Source organism: Calliphora vicina, chromosome 2, assembly GCF_958450345.1.
Source record: "Calliphora vicina chromosome 2, idCalVici1.1, whole genome shotgun sequence".
In the NCBI taxonomy this organism is placed as follows: Eukaryota; Metazoa; Arthropoda; class Insecta; order Diptera; family Calliphoridae; genus Calliphora; species Calliphora vicina.
The window spans coordinates 53,023,147-53,050,470 of NC_088781.1; the positions used below are offsets into that span (position 1 = coordinate 53,023,147).

General features: G+C 32.5%; 1 protein-coding gene across 2 annotated transcripts in view; it reads right to left on the reverse strand.

The window, feature by feature from the left end:
* Positions 1-1,275: 1,275 nt before the first annotated feature.
* LOC135949853 (uncharacterized) overlaps positions 1,276-27,324 on the reverse strand; it is a 70,011-nt gene continuing 43,962 nt past the window's right edge. Inside the window, exons 8-11 of one of the 2 annotated variants that reach the window (XM_065499301.1) lie at positions 26,759-27,013; positions 20,103-21,011; positions 13,207-13,263; positions 1,426-1,553 (exon numbers count right to left, since the gene is read on the reverse strand). In XM_065499301.1, the coding sequence (XP_065355373.1) occupies positions 13,244-13,263; positions 20,103-21,011; positions 26,759-27,013 (1,184 nt within the window). In that variant the 3' untranslated portion in view covers positions 1,426-1,553; positions 13,207-13,243. Of the gene's footprint in view, positions 1,554-13,206; positions 13,264-20,102; positions 21,012-26,758; positions 27,014-27,324 lie in introns of both variants that reach the window. The other variant, XM_065499300.1, reaches the window with a different exon arrangement.

The following is a 27,324-nucleotide window of genomic DNA, read 5'->3' on the forward strand; positions in this document are numbered from 1 at the left end:
CAATTACCCTAAGTCTACATCTGGTAAATTTTTGTCATGATAAACTTCAAAATGGTTGTCAAGATTAAAAATTATCAGCAATAGTCTCCATTTATTAAAATTATTGCCTCTTTATGACAACTCTATATTGACAACAAACTTCATTAATTGTTATGATAAATATTTGTCAAGTATAGACAGGAGGTCACGATTTATGTTTGAAAAGTACGACATGAATTGAAAATGTTTGGTGTTAAACTATTCAATTCAACAATTGCTGTCCTTTAGTAGGTTTCCAGCTAGAAGCTTCTGGTCAGTACTTGCATTTGCATCTACTCCTATATGAAAACCAATTGGACCTTCTTCTCAACTTTGTCAAATATTAGCAGCAGAACAGACAGCAAGATGTCAATACTACATCTTACAGTACTATTGACAACCTGCTTAATTTAGAGCTGCTGACATTTGACAAAAACTATAAGAAATTCTGAATGTGTCACCAGGTTTTTTATTTATTCTCAGATGTAAAAGTCAACATAAGTCTGCTATTTCCCAATGGGTTAACAAAAGGATTGAAATTTGTACTGCTAACATTTGGAAATAGTTGAAAAAACTCTGCAAAACGTCGTCAAATTTCTAACTGGAAATTTGTCTCAATTTCGAATTAGTATAATAAATGTTTCATGATGAATTTTTAAAACTAAATTTCAAACTTTTTTAATTAAGAATTAATTAATTTCAAAGAATAATATTTGATTCTTTACAACTTCTGATAGCAATCATTCATTATTTCCTATTAATCCTAGAAAAAACTCTTAAAATTTCCAAAAACTTATAATAGCATAAATAAATAAATGAATTCAATTAAATTAAAAAAAGACTCTAACTCCATCTGACAAGTACTTTAGGTTTTGAAACTAAACTTTGTGATTTTTCGCTTTTTGCTAACTAGAATTTAAATTTTATTAATAAATACATAATTATCAATAATAAACTACATATATATTATATGAATATAAAAAGTATAATATTAAATAAATAATAAATAAATGATTTAATAATAAGAAATTATTATTTAAACGAAACACAAACACAGTTGTATGTCTCTAACAAACAAAATTTTGCCAGATAAAAAAACATTTTTCAAACTTCTAAAATCATACAACTCTGTTTGTGAATTGAATAATTCTAAATATGTAAACATATCTTTTAAATAATAATTCGTTGATCGTTTTCAATGATTTGAATATTTGTTAAATATGTATATTTGTATATAAATTTAATTTTAAAGCAGTACGTATAATCGATTGTCGTGGTTTGTTTAGCAAATCATTCAATCCAATCAATCAATCAATCAATACTACCAGCAATTTACTTCCATAGTCAGCATTTCGGTGTACTACTACTGGATGTACTGCCAGTTTCTAAATGTTGCATCAACAATTGTTGCAAATTAACACGCAAGGCAACTTCATCATTGATTATCTGTTTAATTTGTGTCATATCCTGTTGCAATTGACGTATGGCAGTCCATAATTGACGTAGGGTGGGTGTCATATCCTCATTTTCCAACCCTAAAAACGTCATCATCATCATCAGCATTTGTTCATCAATTTTGAAGATTAATCAACAAAATTAATTGTTTAATCAATACAATATGTTGGGGTTATCAAAGTTTGTTGGTGAACACAGAGAGCGAGAGAGACATATAACGACGACGCAGACAGAGAGAGAGAGATTGTGTGTGAAAATAAAACGAAAAAAAAGAGAGAAATAAAAACACAATGGCAAATGTGTTTTGTGATGCATTAAAAAAAAATACTTAAACAAAATGGCCTGCTGATGGTTTTTTTTAGAATTATGAAGTATTTTGTTGATAGACAAAAATAATTTACAATTTAAAGAAAATAAACTGAATTATTTATACATAAATGCATGAAAGAACATAGAGGGATGCTTAAAAGTAGATTATTTACATAAAGAATTTATAAAATAAAAACAGTTATGGGCAAAATAATAGCAACACCTACATATGTATTTGATATAGGCGTGGCAGCTTAAACAAAAAAATATAATTTTCAATTAATGAATTTGTTTATATTCAAAAGCACTAAATGAGAGCTTTAAAAGTACTATTTCTGTTTGTATCTATACACAGAGAAAACAGATTCGTAATGGCAACCGAATTTGTTGCCAATCGAATGATTCGGTTGCATATATAGAATTTTTCGGTTATAGCAACAGAAAATCAGTTGACAAGGAAGAATTTCGGTTAAAGAAACCAAACTTTTGTTGCTCCTTTTAAAATTTTGTATCCACAACTGTAAAATTCGGTCACCAAGGCAGAATCATTCGATTGGCAACAAATTCGGTTGCCATTACGAATCTGTTTTCTCTGTGCAATCTATTAAAATATTGATAAATTCTGCTTCAGTCTTTGAAAAAAATTAAAAAAAAACGCTTCAAAAAAAGCTTAAACAGTTCTGGGCATTATATTTAGTCCCATTCATGATGTTGGAAAACTTATCTAGTCTCCTTATCCAACTGAAAACAAGTACGAAAGTATAGTCGGTCAAGACCGTTAATATAATACAGTGAGTAAATGAGCAAAAAAATTTTTTGTTTCAATTTCAATAACTTATTTTCGTGATTTTCAGAACTGGGCCTTGTTTGGGAGCTATGACAACTTATGGACCGATCTCCATTAAATTAGGCATTATTTATTGGGTGTATCACTTAAAAATGCTCATCAAAGCTTATGGCGAATGTGTTCCATCGGTTTCAACATGCAAGAGATGGTCACCCCTATCGTGAAAAACATGTGAAATTTATGTTCCCATGAAATATCCATTTGCCTCGAAGGGAAAATTGCTATCGTGATATTCCCCTAAACTTTTCATTCACAATAGTTGATTTTGTTCGTAGCAGCTGTTTATTGTTTACAAAATTTCATCTAAAAATTTCACAACATGGGAAATTTTTTCACATGAACAAAGTTTATGAACGAAAAATGGGAAATGGGAACATATTTCATGTGAAATAATGATTCGCGATAGGGGTGGGTATGTGCGGTTTGAAGTGGTGATTTTGACACGGAAGACAAAGATCACCCAGGCCAGCCAAAAAAGTTGGAGGCATTACTCCATTAAGATTGTTGTTAAACTCAACAAAATCATTGGGAGCTACTCAATCAGCAATTTCAAAACGTTTGTAAGCTGAAGTATTCATCCAAAAGCAGGAAAATTTTGTAGCATGCGAATTGAAGCCAAGAGACCTTAAAAGATTTTGCATGATGCTTTACGTTATAAAATAAAATAAGTTTTGCAACGAATCATTACTTGTGATGAAAAAAAGATTCATTACAATAACCCGAAGCGTAAGAGATCGTATGTGAAGCTCGGCCAACCAGCTGAATCAACACCAAAGCCAAATATAAATGGCACTGAGGTAGTTCTCTGTATTTGGTGGGAGCAAAAGGATAATATCTGACCAGTCCATCACAGGGAACCTGTACCGAACACAACTGATTCGTTTGAAGCGAGCATTGGCCGAAAAACGACCAGAATATGATGCCAGATATAAAACCGTAATATTCCATCATGACAACATTAGGTCACATGTTTCAATATGTGTTAAAAAGTAAAGTAGAATGAAGTGGCTGGGATGTTTTGCTTGACCCGCTTTATAGTCCAAAGTTTGCCCCGTCCGAATACTATTTGTTTCGATGGATGCATAACGCTCTCTTTGGGATTCGCTTCACTTTGGAACAGAGTTTCCGATATTGGTTTGATTCGTTCTTGACCTCAAAAGATGAGCTGCTCTTTTGGCTCAGAATCCATATGTTGCCAGAAAGATGTGAAAGGTCATAGCTAACAATGGCCAATACTTTGTATAAATTTATATTGTACAAATGTTTCAATATAAAAGCTAAAAATTTGAAAAAATCCTGCATTTTTAAATCATATACCCAATATTTATATGTATGTATATCAAACTTATTTGTGGAGAAATTGTTGTGGATATCTATATATATCAAGCATTCCTGACCGATAAGATCCTATTTTCGGGAGGACATTTGTATGGGCTAGGAGAAATAATGGGCAGATTGTTATCAGTTTCAATAAGCTTCATCCTTGGTTAAATCGACTCAGAAAGTGATACAGAGTCGTTCGGTGTGTGTTAAGACTAATATTCATGGAATGCTCTCCCATTATGGTGGTGTAGGATGGTTCATAGTTAATTTTGAAGCTTATTAATCGAGTATAAGAGAGGACGTGTTACCATGTCACGTTAACTATAGGAAACTTCCTTCATTTCCAAGCCAACTTTCAAGGTAACAGGCACTACTGCACAGCTTTATTAGGCATTATTAGGATTATTCAAAATCAAACTCTAATCCAAAATTGTTGATTAAATTGTTAAGCTATGTTTAAAATAATAGATAAACGTAGGATTCATCAACTACAGTTCGAACAGAATCATATCCAGCAATTATTGTTATCTAAAATGTTTCTTTCATCATCATTTGGGTTTTTGAAAGTTCACAAGTAGAGTAGCAAATGCATGCTCTTCATATCACTGTGTGGCTGACCAATACGATAATCCAGTTTATTCTCATTTTAAAAGCATTGTTAATCATCCTAATTGCCGCTCTTGCAGTTTAAAGTAATCATTGGAAACAAATACATCAAACATGTGTCTTTGTTTAGTGGGAAAATTTGACTGGAGAAACTATCGGAATATTCTTCTTCGGAGACAGTTGAGTCACTGTTGGGTGTTGATTTTTTACTGCAAGCATCATCAGGCCAATATTCTTAAAAAACGATCAAGCAGAACAGTTGCACTCTATTGCACAGCTAACTCATCTAGATTATGGTGTTTGTTTTCATTTGATGAGAATCAAATGGATCCATAACGTATCACTATTGACAGCATCATCGAACCATTTTTCTTCAAAAATGTGTTTGATCAGGCGGACCAGTTGATGGTGCAAGCTATTGCAACACGATCATCTTTTTTAATTGTGAGTTAGTAATTTTTTTATCATTGCATCGTCCATAGATAGATCATTCTTCTTCAAATGCGTTGCTGATCTGGCCGAACTGTGATGTTCGCAGCCGCGACACGAGAATTTAGATGAATTATCGCATTAGGGTTCATAAAGTTTACGAGTTCTTCATGCATTCAAAAAGTATCACTGTTTAGTGCTGATTTTGGACTGGATGCATCATTAAATCACTCTTCTGTTAAAAAGCGACTGATCAGGCAAAGCACGAAACCAGTTTCTTGTATCTAATTTATAATACATGGATGTGGGCGAAATTTCCTCGTTCCACGTGTAAAAAAACCACCCAAACAACTCAATTAGTTAATTTTATAATGAGTCATTGACCTTTCAGATCGTTTAACTTAAGACCTTTGGGCATTTTTCTTTACCCATTATTCACTACCGAATTAATGAACATAAATGTTTGCAAACCATACACTGCGAATCTTTGAGAAAAGCTACGATTTCGATTATGGTTTTCTTTGGACTTATTTCAAAATTGAGACTGGTTTGTTTCACGAATCAAAAATCTAGGTATATGATACAGCCAACGTTATACGTTTTTCAAGATGATTGAGATTTCAATCGTTATCTTCAAGCAGGATTTTTGAGAAGTTTGTCCAAAATTGATTGATCGTATTCGTTAGTTTGCGTAACTGATGTCGTAAGACATCAACAATCAAAACATCAGACGACTGTGTGGATATTTTACAATTTGCAAACAAAGGAATCGCTTTGAGAAAACAGACGTCACGAGTTCTATAGAGATTGTCATTTGTTCCATGACGAATTTGGTGAAGGTCGTTATAAATTGCATAATCAAAATCGATTATATAGGAAACGGCTAGTAAAATTTCAGTAAGAGACTTGCTGGACCCCGAAACATCGGTCTATATTTAACGATTTCAGAGGTTGTATAAAACCTGAGACTTTCTTGGGCACGAATCTTCGGTATAATTGAACATGTCACCACTGATAACGATCAATTTGGGCTGATAAATGAGCATTTGTTTGCCGAAATTATTGAAGAAATAAGGAAACAGAACCACTGAATGCACCGATTTGGAAACCAATGATTACTTATCAGATGCAGCATTATTTCACAACTGAAAGAAACTTCAGGCCTTGAAACTACTTCAATAAAATTCAATGGGGTTTCTACGTCGACTCTTAACAATGGAGAAGACGAAGATCCACCGTTCTCGCGACAATTTAATCTTCGCTTCAGAACGAGCCGAGTCTCATTTGACCAAAGATTGTCCACTCAGCGTCAACTGTTTTAACCTGAAGTTTTTTCCCCAGAGAAGAACTATCAACGACAGCAGAGCTGTTACAAAAACAACAACAACGAAGATCGTCCAGAGTTTAGAAGACAGTTCGATAAAATTTCCGAAAGCGTCAAGTTCAATCGAAAAGATCATGACCGGATTTGTCTTTTGGTGCACGTGGATAGTTTGATTATTGAATGGATATATAAAGAAATCATGAACGAATTCATGTTTCTTCAAGAGATTGCATTTATTTGCAGTAGCATTCGAAACATTTTGATTCCTTCTTAAGGAAATACTTTTCCACCTTTCGTATTTATTAGATCTACCTCCTATTTAATTCAAATGAAAATTATATACAGGAAAATATTGGGTGTATGACTTAAAAATGCGGGATTTACAATAGATGGCATATCTTTTAAACGCAGTATTTGTTTTAATAACTTATATGTAATTTAGAAGGGCACAAATCTGTCATTTATTATCACTTTGTTATTGAACATTATAGTGTAAACAACAAAGTTTTTGTTGCTTCGAAAATGTCGAATTTTGGGGCAACAAAGTGTCATTTGCGGGAAGTTTTAATTTACTTCTTTAATTTGACAAAATGTGCCGCTGATAACTACTTCAGCAGCAGGGAATCCCAGCAGGATTTATCCAAAAGCAGGGAAATTGTGTACCATACGAATTGAAGCTGAGAGACCTTGAAAGACGATTTTGCATGTCCGTAATGATGCATCAACGCTATAAGAGAAAATAATTTTTGCACCGAATCTTTACATGCGATGAAAGATGGATCCATTACGATAACCCGAAGCGTAAGAGATCGTATGTGAAGCCCGGCCAACCAGACAAATCGACACCAAAGCTAAATATCCAAGGCGTAATTCTCTGTATTTGGTGGGACCAAATGCGTCCCGTCCCAAAAACACTATGAAACCGTAATATTCCATGATGACAACGCTCTACCACATGTTGCAATATCTGTTAGAATGTATTACGAATGAAGTGGTTGGGATGTTTTGCCTCAATCGCCTTATAGTCCGAATACTATTTGTTTCGATCGATGCAGAACACTCTCTCTGGAATACGCTTCACTTTGGTACAAAGCATCCAAATTTGGCTTGATTCGTTATTTCGTTCATATGTTGCCAGAAAGATCATAGCAAACAATGGACAATACTTTGAATAAATTTGTATTGTACAAATGTTTCAAAATAAAAGCTAAAAATTCCGTATTTTAAGTCCCAATAAATTGTACACGAATGAGAATTCATCTACTATTCGGGACCCTAAATATTGATGTATCATTCATGTTCCTATGTTATTAGGCAGCTTAGAAAATTTAATTTAAAGAGACAAGGAAGACAAGAGAATTGTTACCAAAATTGTCCATTATTTTGCCCTTAGCTGTTAGAATATAAAAGCAAATATCATACATAATTACGTATATAAAATATAGTAGTAGAATTTTACAATAAAAGAGCATAAACAATTTTAAATAAATAAGAAATATTAATATAATTAAACGCTTTAAAAAAAAACAAACACTTCATAAATTGCTGCAAAAATTCAAGAAAATAAATTAGAAAAATTTTATGTGTAGAACAATATTAAATACTTTTTTTTATGTGTTTCTTTTATGATTTTTAATATAATTTTAATAACATCAATAAAAACAGAATGTGCCAATTTAAAACAAAATAATTAAAATTATTAAAATTTAGAGAAAACAAAAACAAACGACAAGACAACAACAATGTACAATATTTATAATGATGACAGATGCGACTGACTTTATTAAGCTTTCATCTTAAAATTTTTATTATTTTTTATTTTTATTATTATTAAGAATTTAATAAAGTAGGTAGAAATTGTAGAGAAAAATTAATAAATAAAAGAAAAGGCAAACAAAATATTTTAAAAGTTTAATATTTATTTGTAGCATTTGATATTTTTTTTTTTTTTTTATTTTCATTATTATTTTTTATTAATTTGTTGGTTTATTAATCTTTGGCAATATGTTAGTAGTACGTTATGCTAAACTATTTATAAATGATTATGTTTAAATATATTTAAATAGATTGATAGTGTTGATATTTTTATATTTATTTATTTATACTATAAAAAGTATATTATGACAATAACAAATAACACACTGTGATAAATTAACAGTTTTGATTTGTTACTTAACAGTTACTAACGGTTTAACTCTAAAGTTATTTGAATGGCTAATTAACAAAGAAATTTATATTTGTAAACAATTCTTTTCTTATGTTTTATAAATCTATATTTTGTTATGCAAATTGTGTGCAAAATTAATTCAGTTTTTACTTGTTTATTGTTTAATAAATATTTTTTTACATTTACTTTCATTTTTGTCACTGTTAAGATGATTTAACAGCTCTGTTATAATCAAGAGCAAGAGAGTCTAAACGAGTGGTCTGCATAAGGAGAACATGGATCATAATAAAATATGCAATTTTAGTCTCTGTTGCATTTCTCCTTTATTTATTGAGATTTTTGTTTCTAATTTTAAAATTGGTGTGGATTTTGTTGACATTTGCGATGTTGCGGTATCTATGAGTGCCAAAGACTGGTAAGTTTTGAAGCATCGCCTTGCAAAATCAAATATAGACGTTGCACAGTGGCGCCTGCAAAAATCAAAAATTACATGTGTCCCTAAAAGATATTGAATACACCTATTGTACAGTAAATTGTCCAGCGAATATGCTTCTCTTAATACAATCAGATTTTTTGTTCAGAAGATATAGCCCTTCAAAGTTGACTGATTTTCAGTTTTCAAAAAAACAGACAATTTTGAAGTAATTTGATCCACTTTCAGATACAATATGTAGAAAACTATATAGCGGATCGTCATTATTTTTGATTCTATTATTATAGATCTATTTATTAAGAAAAGAATAAACAAAAATTGTACTCTTTGCTTTGTATTTGTCCAGGTAAATCGATATTTACCAACTATCCATTTTTCAATGTTTCTCATCTTTGATGGAAAATAAAAAAAACATCAACTTCTATATTTGCCATATTTTCAAAATAAGTTCCTTGATTATTCCTTTACCTAATGCAAAAAAATTCCAGCTGCCCGTTCTTGTCCCATTTTTTGCTAGAGGTAATATTTTGAAAAAAAGACATGGTTTCAAAAGTGACATATAACCGTGAAAAACCAGCCAAACAAAATTTTAATCTTTTCTGGAATAATTTTAAATCATAAAAGCCTTTAAAAAGAAACATAAAAAATCAAAAAATTTAAAAAATATTTTATTTTACTTCCCATAAAATTGATTTTTCCACAAATTTCAACTTTGTTAATCCATAAGTAGGCACCTGAAAGGCGTAGAACCACTTTTTCATAGGCTGATCAATTATCTATCATATTCTATTTAAATTTTTTCATTATCTCATTTGGTTCATAAGTTATGACTTTTGCAACGAAAAACTCAAATGGCGCCACTCTGCGTTGTTGCCTGACAAGTTAAGCATTGTTCGTTCAAAACTATACATGAAATTGTGACATGCTTGAGGTCTAGTTCCTTCCCATGGGGCTTTGAGTCCGAAACTAACCAGCAGACTACATAGGGTTTCAAAAGATGTCAAATTGTGCATTTCATAGCTGTTATATCGAAAAATAAAACCCGGTGCGTCTGCAATGTGCAATTTTAGCCTTTGGGAAATAATGAAAATTGACCTCCAAACTTTTGTATTCAACAAACTTTATTAGTTCTTTTGTTGCCTATATTTTTAAATCATCGAAGAAGTTGAGCATGTTGGAAACAATTTTGATGTAATACAATTGTAGGTTATGTTATTATGATTTAGATCTGGTTCAACAACCGATACTGTGAAGAATCGTCAATTATTCCACTATTTTTATAATGCCCATTATGAGAGTTAGTCGGGGTTGTCACAGAATCCAATCATTGTCGGAATCGGTTTTGAAAACGACAGAAAAAAAACATTAGTCTCGTGAAATCGAAAGTTTTCGGTTTTATAAGTCATAATGTTCCTTTTTTGCCGTTTTCAAAACCAATTCCAATGATTTGATTCTGTGACAACCCCGAGTATCCGGTTTGGAGAAGCTCCTTTCACAAAACAATGTATCTTGTAAAGTCTTGCTTCTCTGCGCACGAATCAAAGACAAATTGGCTCGATTGCTGGATTGCGGTTCTCCATAAAGGTCTTTTGAGCAGTACTAGAGAGAGGCATCCAGTAAATGGCTATTGATCAGGATTCAACTACAATATATCTGAGACTTGATAAACATGGCTAGAATCAAAGTAACCGATGCAATCATATTTTGTACAGAATGTAAGGAGTGGAAAAACTACCCTAAGCTCCAAGCATAATTTTGTGAACTGCCCTTTCTTTCAGAAGGAACATTATTAGACTAACATTAATTGATATGAAAGCTTTGACCAAATCATTCGATATTCGAAAACGCTATAACTTTAGCTAATGGGGCCAACAAATGCAGAATACAAGCCATGAATCGGTTTACTCCGCAAGAACGCGGAATAATTGTTTTCAAGCTTGAATTTCGTTGCAGATTTCCTGGCCGTCCGACACCCATTGGACAAACACAGCAGCGTTTGGCCATTCGCCTTGAAGAGACTGGGACAACACGACATCTTCCCATCTAAGCGGTTACATGAATAAACAAAATAATCGTTTCTGGGACACCCAACAAGCCTCAGACTCTTGAATTCCTTAAGGTGAATATTCGGCAGGAATGCGAGAACCAGTCGCCCGAAGTTCTGGCAAGAGTAATGGAAAATCACATAAAATGAGCCCGAATGGACATCAACTCTGGTCGATGTAATTTTCTCAACTTGATGGATTAAATAAACAAATTTCAGAACCAACATTTTTCATTAAAAAAAATGCAGCAAAAGAACATTGGGTGATTACTATTGCCCCAACTTGTATTACCACACCTCATTGACTTTCTGGTATATGAGGAAATAACGTTGCAAAACAACGCTGGCTTTACCCACCCCTGAGAAAAGGGAATCAACCACGGGGTTAGGGAACGGCTCTAGTTCTAACACTATCAGCCCAATTATGAATAAAAAAAATTCCCCGGGAGTTTTTTCCCATTGAATTTGAATAGGAAAAATGGGAAAAAACTCCTGGGGAATTTTTATTCATAATTGGGCTGTATATAAAAGTGAGCAGTCGCTTTAACATGTCGGTGACCTGGAAGGAAGTAAATTAACACCTTTTAGGGACTCTCTGATTGGTCACGGATATAATGTCCTCTTTTTATTGACTCAAATTTCCCGCGGGGTAACATGAGGATACCCCAAAGCATCGTATCTTGATATATTGAGTTTCGTTTTCATTTGATATTATATACAATTCTCAAAGGTTTCATAAATATAAACAGAGGCCTAAATTTCAAATTTGAATACAATTTGAAGTTCGTTTGATAATAAAAAAATTATGAGAACTGGTATTTTCTCATGTTGCTATCACATGTTATTCTCAAATCATTCTCAAGCCTAAAAATTCCATTTCAATTTAAGCAGCAAATACAAAGTGCAACTTTTTAAACTTAATGAAAATAATATCAAAAATAATTCAAACCTAAAAAGGTGTATGAGTTACAAATTTGAATTCTATTTGAGATTGATTCGAGAAAAAAGGTTATTGCCAATTTTATATCAATTGCTATTTCAAGTCATTCTCAAATTAAATATTGTTTGAAGAACTTTTAGTTTGAAAAAAATTTTACAAAAAATTTGTTTACAACTTATTCTCAATTTGTGTTCAAGCTGGGTGTAAACTAACGTTTGACAAAAACAGTTTTCTCAATTTGACCAATTCTGACATATAAAATTATTATAAGATTTGAGATCAATCTGAGAATAAAAATATTACTGAATTTGAGAATTAATAGCGTTTTTATTAAAAAGACTATTATTCTCAATATAAATATAGTTTAAATAGTGTTTTCTCAATTAGATTTTAATGGTTTTAACCAAATCATTCTCAAAACTGAAGTCAAGACAGTATTCAAGAACTTTTAGTTTTAAAAAAATTTAGAATGAATTTGATTATAAATTATTCTCAATTTGTGTTCAAGCCTACGTTTGAAAAAACTGTTTTTCAATTTGATAAAATACTATTCTCAAACCTAAGGACAAGCCTGACTTATAAAATTATTTTAAATCAATCACATTTTAAATACATCTGAGAATAAAGTTTGAGATCAATTTGAGAATAAAAAATTGAGAATTAATAGCGATTTTATTAAAAAGACTATTATTCTGAACTATTCAATATATCGTTTTGAAAGCTTTAATATTTTCAAAAAATTTTAATTTGAAATCATTTGTAATTTTAATATAAAATCTAAATGTAAGAGTTATTAAGCCAATTCAGCAAGATTAGTTTTTGTAATCTTAAGGACAATTGTTAAGCATTCAAATAACTTTTTTTGTTTTGTTAATAACTGCTAAAATTATTTATAATTAATAATTGTTTCAATTGAAAAAAAAATATATCAAATATTTAGTTACTTTAATTTAGACATTAAGACTACACTAGATTTTTAATCTAAATAAAATTATATTAAAAATATATGTATATAATATTTAATGGCAAAATCATGACAAAGGCTTTGTCCGGAAAACCATAATATATAATTTCATTAAAGTATTCAAGTAAAAAAATAAATTTAAAAAAGTATCAAAAATTTAAACAAAACTAATTAATTTATCTTTATTGAAAAAGCTATTTTATATTTTGTTTAACAAAATTTAAGAAACAAGCTTGGCTTTCAAATTCTATTTAATTTATATTTATAATTCTCATTTAGTTAAGATTTTAGCTTAAGTAGCAAGCTTACAAGTTATAGTTTTTTTTATGGTTTTCAGGAATACTTACTACAAGTTCTTTATTTTTATTAAACTATACGTTCAATTTAACAGTTACATTTAAATCCTAGAAAAAAACAAAACAATAAAATAAATAAAATATAAATAACTTTCTTTTAAACAAAAGTTTGTTATATGTAGTAAATATTTAAATTATTATTATTGTTATAATAGTGAAACTCTGCTATTATTATTACTATTATTATTATTGTGTGTTTTTTTTAATAATTATATACTAAAGGAAACCTAGTTAGCTAAGTTTTATTTAAGTATATACTATTTATATCCCTAAATCGAAAAAAAAGGATTCCTAGGAAAACTTTTTAATTAAATTGTTAAAAAAGTAGGTGGTAAACTAAAGTTTTATAAAATTTAGTTTTGGAATATAAAATTCAAAAATATAAGTGCTAATTTTGATTAATATCAATTACTAAACTTAATATGAAAGATTTTATAATGAAAGTTTTGTTCTCTAATATTTGCACATCTATTTCAAGACTAGTATTCATATGTACTTTGAATTATACACCATTTCCAGAGCATTATTTTGTTCGAAAAATCTGACTTCCCCCTCATACATTTGGCCAAATGTCTTGCTGTATAGTATTCAATATTATTCAAATATAAAAACTTATTTAAATAAAATAAGAAAATACAATTGCCTGGGAAATGGTGTATTCTATAAAACTAAGTGCCTCTATAACTGCTAAAGCTTCTCAAAAATTAAACAATATATGTCTATCATCTACATAATTTAAAACTATTTTCTAAACACTTAAAATTCTTAATTACATACATATTTAGTTGTTATTTCTTATAAAAAAAATATAAAATATTTTGCAAACTTTTCATAGACATAATAATAAATCTGCTACACAATATTCTACAATAATCTACTCATTTATAATTATAATAATAATGATCGTTGTCTTTAAATTTACTCGAAATTTATATTTAATCTACACTTAAATACTTACTTACATACTTAAATATAATTTAAAAAAAAAAAAACAGAAAAACTAAAACTGATTTATTAAAGCTTCTTTGTTTAATTATAGAAAAACTAATAAATAAACCTTAAGTCTTAGCAAAAAACTAAAATATCATGATAAATATGGCAAATATTTCAATATAAATTTGAAGCAAATTCTAGTTTTTTTCATAGATTAATTAGTTCTCATTTATTTTATATAAAAAACGGACGGTTTTTTAATTTTTTTTTTGTTTTCTTCCAACATCTTTTTAAAGTAGAAGAAAAAATCACTCAAATTAAAATTGATATTAATGTTTTTAAGTCTTAATTGCAAGAAGTTTTCAAAGAAACTTCTATGTAAGTCTATAAATTTTGTTGGTATTAAAAGAGAATTAATTGAAAAAAACAAGTAAGAGAGTGTTATATTCGTCTGTGCCGTATGTTGCCCGATTTTCGTCATACTTTACACTATAATTTCATAGTATTTAAAACTAATTTGTTCTACTTTTTAGTTCTACGATCAATATTTCGATATTGTAACATATCGAAATATTGATCGATATTTCGATATTGAAACATATCGAAATATTGATCGTAGAACTAAAAAGTAGTACAAATTAGTTTTAAATACTATGAAATTATAGTGTAAAGTAAGACGAAAATCGGGCAACATTTGTCAAAGTTAATGGTGTACATTGATTGATCTTTTTTGATGGTAGGTATAATAAAACAGTTTTTCCATGATTTTCAGACACTTATAAAATAGAACGTATACTTTGAAACTAAGCAGTTTGGATTTCTGACAGAGTCATGAAATATTCTTCTCCTAAAAATTAAATTATATCACGAACAATAGTTTTCAATTATACAGAGTGACCGAGCACAATAGTATTTCAACTCATTATTTCAACTATAATATATGATAGATGATATAATTGAAGCCATATCAAAAACAAGTAAGAAAGTATAGTCGGTCAAGCCCGACCATATGGTACCCTACCCCACTCTAATTATGGACCAGTCGCTATTAAATAAGGTGACATGACTTGAGTATATATAAAACCTTTTTGTGTTCAATTTTATTTGAATAACAACTTTTTTAAGAAATCTACACTCATTAAAATGATTTTCGGAAGTGGGCTTTATATGGGAGCCATGACTAATTATGGACCGATCGTTATAAAATTCAGTGACATGACTTTTATATACAAATAAATTATTTGTATTGAATTTTACTCGAATACCAAAATTTTTAAGAGATTTATGCTAGTTAAAGTAATTTTCGGAAGTGGGCCTATATGCAGCTATGACTAATTGTGGACCGCTCATCACAAAATTTGGTGAGGCAAGTTAGACTTATATAAAACTTATTTTTGCTGAATTTGGTTTGGATATCAATATAATTTGAAGATTTATGAGATCTTAACTATTTTCAGATAGGGCAATCGTATGGGGGCTAGGGGAAATAATGGGGTCCATTAATCGACTCAGAAAGTGGTCCTGAACAGATTGGTATACTTTAAGGTGGGTATTGGGACTATATTTGCACGTTACAAACATCAGCACAAACATTGCACGTTACAAACATCAGCACTAACCCAATATACCCTCGCCACTATGGTGGTGTCGAGTATAAAAACTAGTTACACATAATGACTTTAATAACTCATTGATAGTTAGGTACATAGAGAATAGACATAGAGCTGAAACTCTGCTGTCAAATACCTAACTCAGTTGTCAGAAACCTAAGTGGTGAGAATGTATTAATAGAAAAAACTATGTGAAAACAAAAACAACACTCGTATGTGTAACTTTTTTGAGGTATCACAGAAGCCGTTATGAGTAAAAAACAAAATGTGCTCAAGCAAATGACTAAAAATTAGCAGTCATTATACAACTATTTCTAAGTACTACATTCGGTATGTAGTAGTCAGTGAAAAGTTATTACAAAATTAGCCAGAACCTGAGCAATGCCTTCATATAAATTCCAATTGCATTTTATCGTAACTTCAGATAACGCATTATTTAAAAGTCGTTCAAATAGATCACGTATGGTGCAAAGAACTAATCGAGGAGAATGGCAATCCTGATAACAGGAGCCCTAAGAACGACTGCAACAAAGTTGCTCTTTGCGATTGGTGTATGGAAACATGGATCATACGGTCACGTCAGTATAATCGGAGGTATATAGAATCTTCCAGATATTATTGATTATTGCACTTACAGGCCCTTCCTATCGAGGAACTTCGTTTTCTCAATTCCATACAACATGTAATTAATGGATGGACCTTCACATGACACAACGAGTCTCTCAGGCTATACGAAAAGTTTTAGAAAGGGAGATCGAGTTAGCGAAGGTGTCTACATTCAGAAATAAGGAATTATGTTATCTTCTAAAATTCCAAATGAATGTCGCATTATTCAAGCTGAAATATCGGCTATTAAAATAGCGGCTAACTGGTTCAGTTATAACAAGATATCAGACCGAGATATTCGTATATATACTGATAGTCAAACCGCAATAAAATCTCTGACAGGTGTGTATACAACATCGAACATAGTCCATGAATGCCGGGCATCCTAAAATAGGATGGAGATACATTCAACAGACATACTCATGTGGGTACGTGGACACGGAGATATTTTGTGCAAGTGTGTTCCTGATGATTTAACGAAAAAAGGTGCCATGATGCCTGACAGAGTTTTAGACAACCTCTTCGGGATTCCATTATCTAATTGCAAGCAGCTAATTAGTAACTTTTATTATGACGATTAACAGAATGATATGGCCCCGACTAAACTGAGGGCAGACAACATATATTCTTGGCCTTACATGCTCACAATTAAGCAATATAGGCTACATTTATATTAATCGTCCGTTATAAAGGCTCCAATAACTGAAAATCTCAACAGCCATTTTCCAATTTAAGTTAAATTTGTATATGAAAGCCATATAAAACACTTTTGATAACATCGCAACTAAAAAAAAAACCTATTTGGAAATAGATTGGTAAGTAAACGGACGTTCAGCTTTCAGTCGGAATTTCTAAAGCACTCAGAAGAAAATAGTCGCCCTTTCCTTCAAAACCCGGACCGTGAACTTCGAAAGAAATTATCGATTTTAATGGTACATCATTCGGAATTGAACAAAATTATATAAACAGGTCTTTACTCGTTAGTTGGCTCCATTGAAGAGTCGCTATCACATAAGGAGTATTCACTTGTTGCCTTCCACGATATTGAAGGAGCTTTTAATAAATGTCAGGCCCGATGCTATCCTATCTGCTATGGATGAACTTGGGATTGATCTATGTATACGCCGATACTCGGTTATAGAGTCATATGTGCTACGTTAGGTGGCATTAGTGCCTCTAAACTGGTCAATCGTGGAACATCGCATGGAGGTGTACTATCACCACTTCTGTGGAATATGACTTTTAATACCCAACTGCTCAAAATGGATAGCAGAAGGAACAGTCGCGAATGCTGATGATGTTGTGGTATTAATATGGCTCTCAACTATACTGTGAGACTGAATGCTGGCTGTTTGTGGTCTGGTAAGGACTTTGGGCATTCTAAAATACTGAATTACTATGGGCATATACAAAGTAATTTCGGTTACTGCATCGCAAAACATTTTATCGATAGGCATTTCCATATTATAATCCCGAACAGGGATTTATGGCATCACGGACTCTTCCCCCCTGACGATGACATAAGGGTATATACGGACGGCTCTAAAAGGGGCAATAGGGTCGGTGGAGGTTTCTATATGGAGAACTTTGGGATAAACTCCTACTTTAGGCTGAGGTATTATTGAATATCTGGTGATATGTGTATATTTACTGATAGCAAGACATCTAGGTTAACCGAGGAATGCCGGGTATCGTTAAATGAGATAGCGAGACATTCTAGGATAACACTTATATGGGTCCCTGGACTCGATGAAAATCAGGGTATTTGTAAAGCAGAGGAATTGACCAAAAGGGTTGCGATGATGAATGAGGAGGCGATCGACACCTTTTCTGGTATTTCCCTTGTTAAATGAAATATGGCTGTACAGTAGAAATTATATGAGACTGCACAAAACAGGTGGACCAATGAACCTTCCTGTACTACAACGAGGCAACCTGGCCCGTATATAATGCCAGCAGCAAATAAGACTAATTGTCTCTTTTATTACAGGAAACTATATAATTGGGACACATGCTAGAATACTGGGCCTACGGTACAACGACGACTGTACAAGATGTCATAATGAAGAAGAGAAGGAGACTGTGTCTCAACTTTTCTGCCATTGTCCGGCTCTGACAAACCTGAGGGAACGCATCTTCGGAATCACATTCATATCATGCTTGGATGAACTATCAAGGATGAATCTTAGACGAATATACTCCTTAATCTGGGAATCTGGTTGGTTTAACTCGGTGACAACGGTAGTATTATAAATACCTGCTGTTTACCCCTTGGATATCACAATAGGATCAGTTTTTAATGGACCCAAGTGAGCTGCTTGACGAGTGGCTGCCCATGAAACCTACTACCCTAACCTATCCACTGAACTCTAAAATTTAAATTGAGCTGCATAACGGATGACGAAATCCTTGTGTTGACATATATTTCGCAACTTCAAGCCAAAGATGAAATTTCTATTTCTTGTGGTATCTTCACTATGATGTGGTATCTTCACTATAGTGAAATATGGCTTTGAACCAGATCACAGCTCTCAATTCATACCAGTGGAGCTTGTTAAAATAGAACAAAAGCCCGCATGTGTCATAGGATGAAAGTGTACCAAAAAAAATTTTTTTATATATGTCGTAAGTCCAAAATTTAAATATTTATAAATATTTCACTTCAAAAAATATATAAGTAGTGAATCGCTTGGGATACACAAGCATATGATAGAGAAATGCTGTGAATTATATGCATCCGAGAAGGAAAGGGTAAAATTAAAACAGTGACCGAAATCACCGAAAAGATCCTAAAGTCCAATAGTTTTAATCTGAATGTCCTTTAGGATCTAACTGATGCGATCAACAAAAAGGTTAAAAGCTGCAAAAAAAGCTCAGTCTGACCCGATGTGAACACATAATGAACCGAAAAACAACAGATAAGTCAAAGTTGTTCAGACCCATACCTAATCTAATTCATAGGCAGAGTCTTTCCATTAACGACATTAATGAAATTTAAGTAGTCGATCTCTATTTTCATCTGTTCTTTAATAACATTTTAATTTTATATCGATCTTTTTCACTATAACCTTTGTAAATAATGCAGATTTTATCAAAAAATGATTGATTCAAGAGTGACAAAAGTCTGCACCTAATATAAATGAATATTCGGATATAATACACATTCAACTCTTTAGTAAATTATTTCATAAAACATAAACTGTAACAATTCTTTCTCTAAAACACATTGGAATAAAGCCAATAAAACTTTGTCTCAAAGTATACGTTCATTTTCCCTAACAACTGTAATTAAAATAAATGATAAGCTTAAAAGATATTGATTAGATGAAAGTTAAAATAAGTAAAAATATGCGTTAGTTATTTTCTTTTTCGTTATACTTAAACAAGTTGCAGATAAAAAAAAACTAAAAACGATATTTTTTTTTTGTTTTTCAACAAATTTTGATTGTATCAGCGTTTTAACAGCTTTTTTTTTGTTATTTGTTTGTTTGATCACTGGTGTTTTAAAATAGATTTTCTATTCTATTTTTTATCAATTTAAAATAATTATTGTATTTGTATGTATGCATGATAATGAAGCTGGTGATGATCGTTATATTATTGTAAAAATAATGATGATGATGTTTATGATGAAGCACACAGGCTCTGAAAGTCATTCTTGTTTCATGACTTTCAGTGTTTCATTGGGCGTTAATCAGTAATTATTGATTTTACGCCATTGTTTCATCACAAAATTACCACAACACCAATTGCCCGCATGTCCTTGAGAATCACCATCGCCATTTCCACCCGCACAAGTGCTCGTTCTGGGGCCAGCAGTCGAGCCATGACCATTTCTCAGTAACGCTTCGGTGCAGCCTTTTTGGCCCAGCTGATGACAATCGGGATCATCACTGTCCACACCATCCGCCGGCAGTTGTGGTGTACTGCGCCTTAGTGAAGTAGTTTTGAGGCCGTAGCCCATCATGTAACCACCGCCATAGCCAGCATAACGATGTGAAGTGCTAGTTTCAAAGGAACGATTTAAACGTCTATCATAGAGACCCGGATGATTAGGCAGCTGTCGGTTCACACTACTTGTAGATGATTGTCTATCTTCGGATAAATTTCTGACCGGGGTGGGAGGTCGTTGATAGGAATTCTTTACAATCTTGGGAGAGCCCTTGTTTTTACGTGGCAACAGAGGTGTCATGAAAATATTATCGTAACCAGAACCAAAACCACTCTTTAAACGATTCAATGACTTTCTAGTGGCTCTCTCCTCTGACAGAGCTCTATAATCTAAGCCACTGCCACCTGGCGACATATTGGCATTGTTACCAGCTGCACCTGCTACAGTTGCCCCTCCACCAACTGCTGCTGCTCCTGCACCAGTTGAACCCGTCAGAGAATAGCGATAACCTGTGGCATTTAAAGACGATATGGATGATGAGTACAGATTGAAATTGTTGGGACTTGCTTCACGCCAGATGTACGATGAGTTAAGACTACTGGTTGAGTTTTGTTTATTATTTACATTGTTTGCGCCAGGAAATTGTACTCCTGTATTGCACAGAAATGGAAGATGTGGATTTGATGTTGAAAAATGTTTACTGGTTTTCAATTTGCCACCACGTATTGGCAAACAAGGTGTCCATGGTTGCAAGGCTATATATTAGAAGAATTTTGTTTCGGTTTGTTTTTGGAAGAATAATTTTGGATTTTTTTTTTTTTTTTTGGTTTTTCATTTTTTGGAGGGACGAAAAAAGAGAAAGATAAAGAGAAAAACAATGATAGAAATAAAACTATGAATACATGGAACAACAAAAATAACAAAAACATTTAACGAGACAACACAAATTCAAATGGGTGATTGTGGTGTGGGCGGGGGCGTTGATTTGATAACAGATAACAGCAATAAAACATCAAAATATCAAATCAAAACAAAGTAGACAAGAACATAAGACATTTAAAAAGCGCATGGGATAAATTAATATTAACTTTGAGTCCGATTTAAAATAGTACCTACTCTAAGCTCTGGAAAGGGATCAAAATAGAAATAAGTTAAGTCCTACTCTAACTTACAGAATTTAAATTTTACTACCACCTACGAAGGGCATATTTTAAATGCAACAAGAAATTGACGAAACTGCACATAAAAACAAATTCGAGATATTTCTGGGAAATAAATAAAAATCTATATCAGAGTCCAACCCATAATATCCGATGGCGATGCAAAAGATTACTAAACATTGGAAAAAATATCTAAACCAATGGATGTCTGGTGTCTTGGATAACCTCAACAGAGACCCTTATGGTGTCTTGGAGACCATCAACACTTGCTGAGTATAAGTAGGAAACGCTAGAAGTTTAATGCCGAGGAGCAATACATCCTGACCTCAGTTCTGACAACCTCGACTACCCACCGGAAAGACCTTAGGTACTTCGGTCTAGGACTGTCATATCTACAACAACAAATTCGAGATATTTCTGGGAAATAAATAAAAATCTATATCAGAGTCCAACCCAAAATATCCGATGGCGATGCAAAAGATTACTAAACGTTGGAAAAAATATCTAAAGCAATGAATATCTGGTGTCTTGGAGACCCCTGGAAATCAAGTGGTTCTTTCTCTTGCCAATAATCAGAAAAATGGCGCAAAATGCTAAATATCGGAGAAAGATTATCAGAAAATTTGTTAGAATGGAGCTATAAATGTGAAAAGGCCTTAAAATTGTATAGAATATAACATTGTTCGGACTGGTATTCATATTCTTGGATCAAAAAAAGTTCTATTTATTTCGAGCAAAGAGAAATACAGAGAACTGAAAGGACAACACAACACTACTCCTGTCAACAGGCATCTGTCAGTTGACTCCTCAAACTGACAGGCATCTGTCAGTTTGAGGAGAAATGAAAGAAAATGCATTTCGTGTGCTCAAATAAAGGCTAAATTTGATAAATACTATGGGAACTCTGCAACATCAATTTCAATGGTAAAAAATTGGTTTACTGAATTTCGTTGTGGCCGTACAAGCACGGAAGAACGTTCTGGACGCCCAGTTCAGATCTCTACCCCCGAAAGAATTGAAAAAATTCACGCTATGGTGTTGGCCGATCGGTGATTGAGAGTGCGAGAGATTGTGAAAGCCATAGGAATCTCATATGGCTCAGTGGTTTCTTGGGTATGAGACAATCGATTGCGTTCGTGTGACAATTTTATAGGAGTATTTGGCGTTGTTCAACCGAAACATGGACGAGTTTTGCACCACAACACACCAGAGACCAAATAGCAATTAAAACAGTGGGTTGCTCGGGGTGAATCGCTCATCAAATATCTATTTTGATGACCTCGACAAATCATATTTTTTTGGAAGGGATACAAAACTTGTATCCACCTGTGTATAAACCTGTGCTTCATTCAAAAAGTCACGGACTTATGTTTCTATGAATGATCCTCTGATGAGTTTTGCATTTTCGAATTAAATTTTAGTTTCTCATTTACAAATGCGGTTTGTTTTATATCGCATAAACTGATACGCGTGTGTAGTTTAGACTACCGAACCAGTGTAGTGATGTTCCGCCTGAGATCTTTGTCAGGGGTAGCTGAGGTTTTACCGAGTATACGGTGTGGATATTCCGATTTACACTGATAGTCTACACGACATCTAATCTGCTTCTAAAATGCCGGGCATCTCTGAACGAGAAGATATGACATTCTTCAGTTGAACTCTTCTGGATACCAGGTCACCAAAATGTACCTGGGAATTACATTGCCGATTCATTGGCCAAAAAAGGAGCCTTACTCTTGGAGGATAAAGTTGACCAATTGGTTCATATACCGCAAACGATGGGTTCAGGGTGGATTCTTTAATTGAAACACCTCCTCTGCCACTACCCGACCCTGGGTAACCAAATATTGGAAAGTCTGGGCGAATTGTTCCTGAACGACGTGACATATCTATTGGGGACAGACGTCAGATGGCTGGAATTATTTTCCTCCTGCAGCATTTTTACCCAGGTATCACAACGAGAAGCATGGAGTACCTAAGTGTGTCACTCCCGTTTGACTTAACCTAACTATCAGGGATAATGCAATGTGCCTTGGCATCATTCTAGATAAAAGATTATCCTGGAACCTGAACATTCAGAACAGGATTAACAAGGCCTACTTGGCAAACACTCTTGCAAGAGGGCAATTTGTAATAACTGGTGTATTAGGCCGAAGGGTATAAATTGGATCTTCAAAGCAGTTGTTAAAGCCATTTTATTATATGAAGGTGGTTACCGGTTGATTTGATGGTGATACAAATGGCTCTCAACTCTGCTGTGAGACTGAATGCTGGATGCTCGTGGACCAGCAAGGACCTTATCACTCTAATATACTGAATTACTATGGGTGCATCGCAAAACCATTTTTTGACATGCAATTCCATATTATAATTTTAAACAGGGATATATGGCTGCGCGGACAGTTCCCCCTGACGACGTAATAAGTCAACGTCATACCGACGGCTCAAAAAGGGGTAATAGAGTCGACGGAGTTTTCTTTATTAAGAATTATGGGACAAAACTTCTGCACTGCTCTTCAGGCGGAAATTACTGCCTCAAAACGTACAACCAATTGGCTGAGGTATTACCGAATATCTAGATATATATGTAAGTCAACGTCATACTGACGGCTCAAAAAGGGGTAATAGAGTCGGCGGTGTTTTCTTTATTTATTTACTGACAGCAAGGCTGCCGTTAACGGAATATCGGGTGTCTTCACGACATCTAGGTTAACCGGAGAATGCTGGTTATCCCTAAATGAGATACATTTTAGGATAACACTGGACACGATGGAATTCAGGGTAATTGTATAACAAATGAATTGGACAAAAGGGAGGGCTATGATGGCTGAGGAGGAAATTGATCCCTTTTCTGGTATTTCCGTTTGCAAAATGTAACATCATTATACAGCAGATTCTACCTGGCCCGTCTACGATACCGGCTGGACAAACCTATTTATGGAATTCCGCCGAGAACAGGACACTGCATTAGCGGAACACATGCTAGATGATTGGGCCTACGATTTAACGATTACTGTTGATGCTGCCAAAACGAAGAAGAGGAGAAGACTGTGTCCCACCTATTTTGCCAGTGCACTGATCTGAAAAACTTGAGTTATTAAGGATGAATCCAAGACGCATCCACTCCTTCATCAAACAATCCCCTTGGATCACGTATAAATATCCATGAAGTATAAATATCCACGATGGGATCAGTTTTGGATGGACCCAAGTGAGCTGCAAGTAACCTAGTATATATTGGGTATTGCGATCATTTCAACATTTTCATTTGCAGTACAAAACAATAATTGGGAGCTTTTGGGAGCATGTATTTGGAAAAAAATAAATTATAAATTCTATGGAATTTTTAAGAGTTTTGGATCGATCTATTAACGTTACCAAGGTCGGGGCTATAAATTCCATTTGCATTTGGGACATAGAAAACAGCTTTTAATTTTTTGAAAAGGCTCTTCCAATAGGGACTTCCTACCTTCCTCGGCAGCTGATAGCGGTCATATTGTTGATGATACATCTATCGAATTGGCTGTCACTTATTCAGATTTAGCGTTTAACAACATGAGCAAATGATAAAATTTTTGTATCAAAAAGAAAGCTAACATAACCCATTCGATCGAGCGCCATCCAGCGAAGCTGAGGCAGACATTTCCACAATGACATATTCCATACATGTCATCAATAGGCCTTTCAAACGAATAAAAATCGATGATATCTCGCACACACTTTGTTTTATTAAAATTAAAAGATAGGAAGCGCTTAAAGAAAGACCCTTTATATACAAATCGGATCGAGGACAAAAATTTGGCATCATTTTTAGTTTTCCTAGAGGCTTCGCCACCTCTTATTGTTTAAAGTCCAAATTCAAAACCTAAACTCAATCTTTATATACTATCAGTTTAGAAATTACAATCTATTTCCCAATAAATAAGGGAATACTGAAAAGATATGTAAATATATCAAGTTGAAAACTTCAAACTGACACTTTCTAAAATGCTGAATCAAATATTTTTCCTTGGATTTAATTAAATGGTATACTGTCTAAAAAAAACAACGTTTAGCCTAAAGAGAGAGTCTCAAATATAATGAATTCGCCGCAAAAGTAAAGAGAAAAGCTGTTATCATTAAACAAAACCCAACGAAAAAAAAAGAAAAGAAAACTTGAATTGTGCTTGTCCGGCAGGAAAACAAATTTCAATTATATAAAATAAAAATACAAAACTAAATTAAACGGTTACATTAATTAATAATTGTTAAAATTAATATCGATAACTAAGTGAAAGTGGATGGTTTTCTCATCTGCAGATGAGTTTAAATTATGTGAGCTTAAAAATATTTACATTTATTTTTGAATTAAAAAAAAACAACAAATTAAATTAAAATTCTTAGCCTAAAAAACAACCTAAACCTGGATTAAAGTGTAAGTAGCAAAAATTACTTCTTTTAACGCCCTTACAAACCGTTACAGTTTAAAGATAATTTCAAAAATATAAATATTTATTATAAAAACAAATTAACCTGTTACAAATGAAATCATGTAGGCAAATTATAGCTAAAATGGTAATTTTTTTATATTAAAAAATAATAAAACTTAAAATGGTTTCCCAAAACACACAAAAACAACTAAAAATAAAAAGTGTTTTCAAATAATTTCACAATACAGATTTCAAATATAAAGTCCACGAAATCTGTAGTTATGATTTGAAAATAACTTTTTTCACACTAAAACATAGTGAGGACGATTGAAAAATAAAGGAATAAACTGATCGCTACAAATTGTAACGATCTGTCCACAAGTTTAGCATTAATATTTCAATGTTCCCCACTGTGTAATGAAATAAATTATTTTAAAAATTGGCAAAAAATTATATTAAAATAAATGACATTTAATAATAAAAAAAAAGTGTGGTTTTTTATATTTTTGGTGAATGCAGCAAGTTATGAGGTGTTTTGTTTGTTTTTTTTTTATTATATTAATCTGAAAAGCAAATGATTTTTATGTTTGTTTAACTATATAAAGAAATAATAAATAAACCCAGCAGAGCTTTGGAATGTTCTGTAATCCCTTTTGTCGGTTAAAAAAGCTCTTTTTTTATATAATTCATAATAAATATACATACATTTAAAATTAAAAAAATAAAAAATAACATATAAACCAGAAAATATCAATAAATAAAAAAGTTAAAAAGCATGGTGGTTTCAAGCTGTTGTTTAGTTCCAAAAAAAAATATATATAAAAATAATAACCACTATTATGCGTTATATGGTTAATGAAGTGTAATATGAGGGATATATCGATTTGAAACAATAATATTTGAAAAAAAGAAAATTCATTAAATTTGACTTACCCGAATGTATGGTGTTACGTGTGTTATTTTGGTAGGCAGCACAGTAGGCTTCAAAAACACGCAACACTAAGGCATCTTCTTCAAAAGTTGGTTGATTTTTACGACCACTACAATAACTGGATAAGGAATTCAAACTGGCCACACCACCACCATCACTACGACTCCCACTACTGCCACCGCCACCGGTAGTATTTGAATTCAAAAGATTGGGTCGTAGGGGTGGTGCTGGACGCATATTTGTTATACTCCAATTAGCTAAAATGGAAAAAGAAGGAATTTATTTTAATAAGGTGTTTAACTAAGATCAACAAAAATTTTGTGAAAAAAAGTTCTTAATTTTTGGAGAAATACAATTTTTTGTAGAAAAGCTTTTCATGAATTACTGGAAAAACCAATTTTTTTTAAAAAAATTAAGCTTTTTGAAGAAACATTTTTATTATAAAAGCTTTTTGCACTTAATTTCTCTTTGGAAAAAAGTTGTCAAAATTAAAAGATTTAGAAACTGCGATTTGGTAAGAAATAATTGAAAAAGCATAATTGTTGAAAAAATATTTTATTATGTTTTT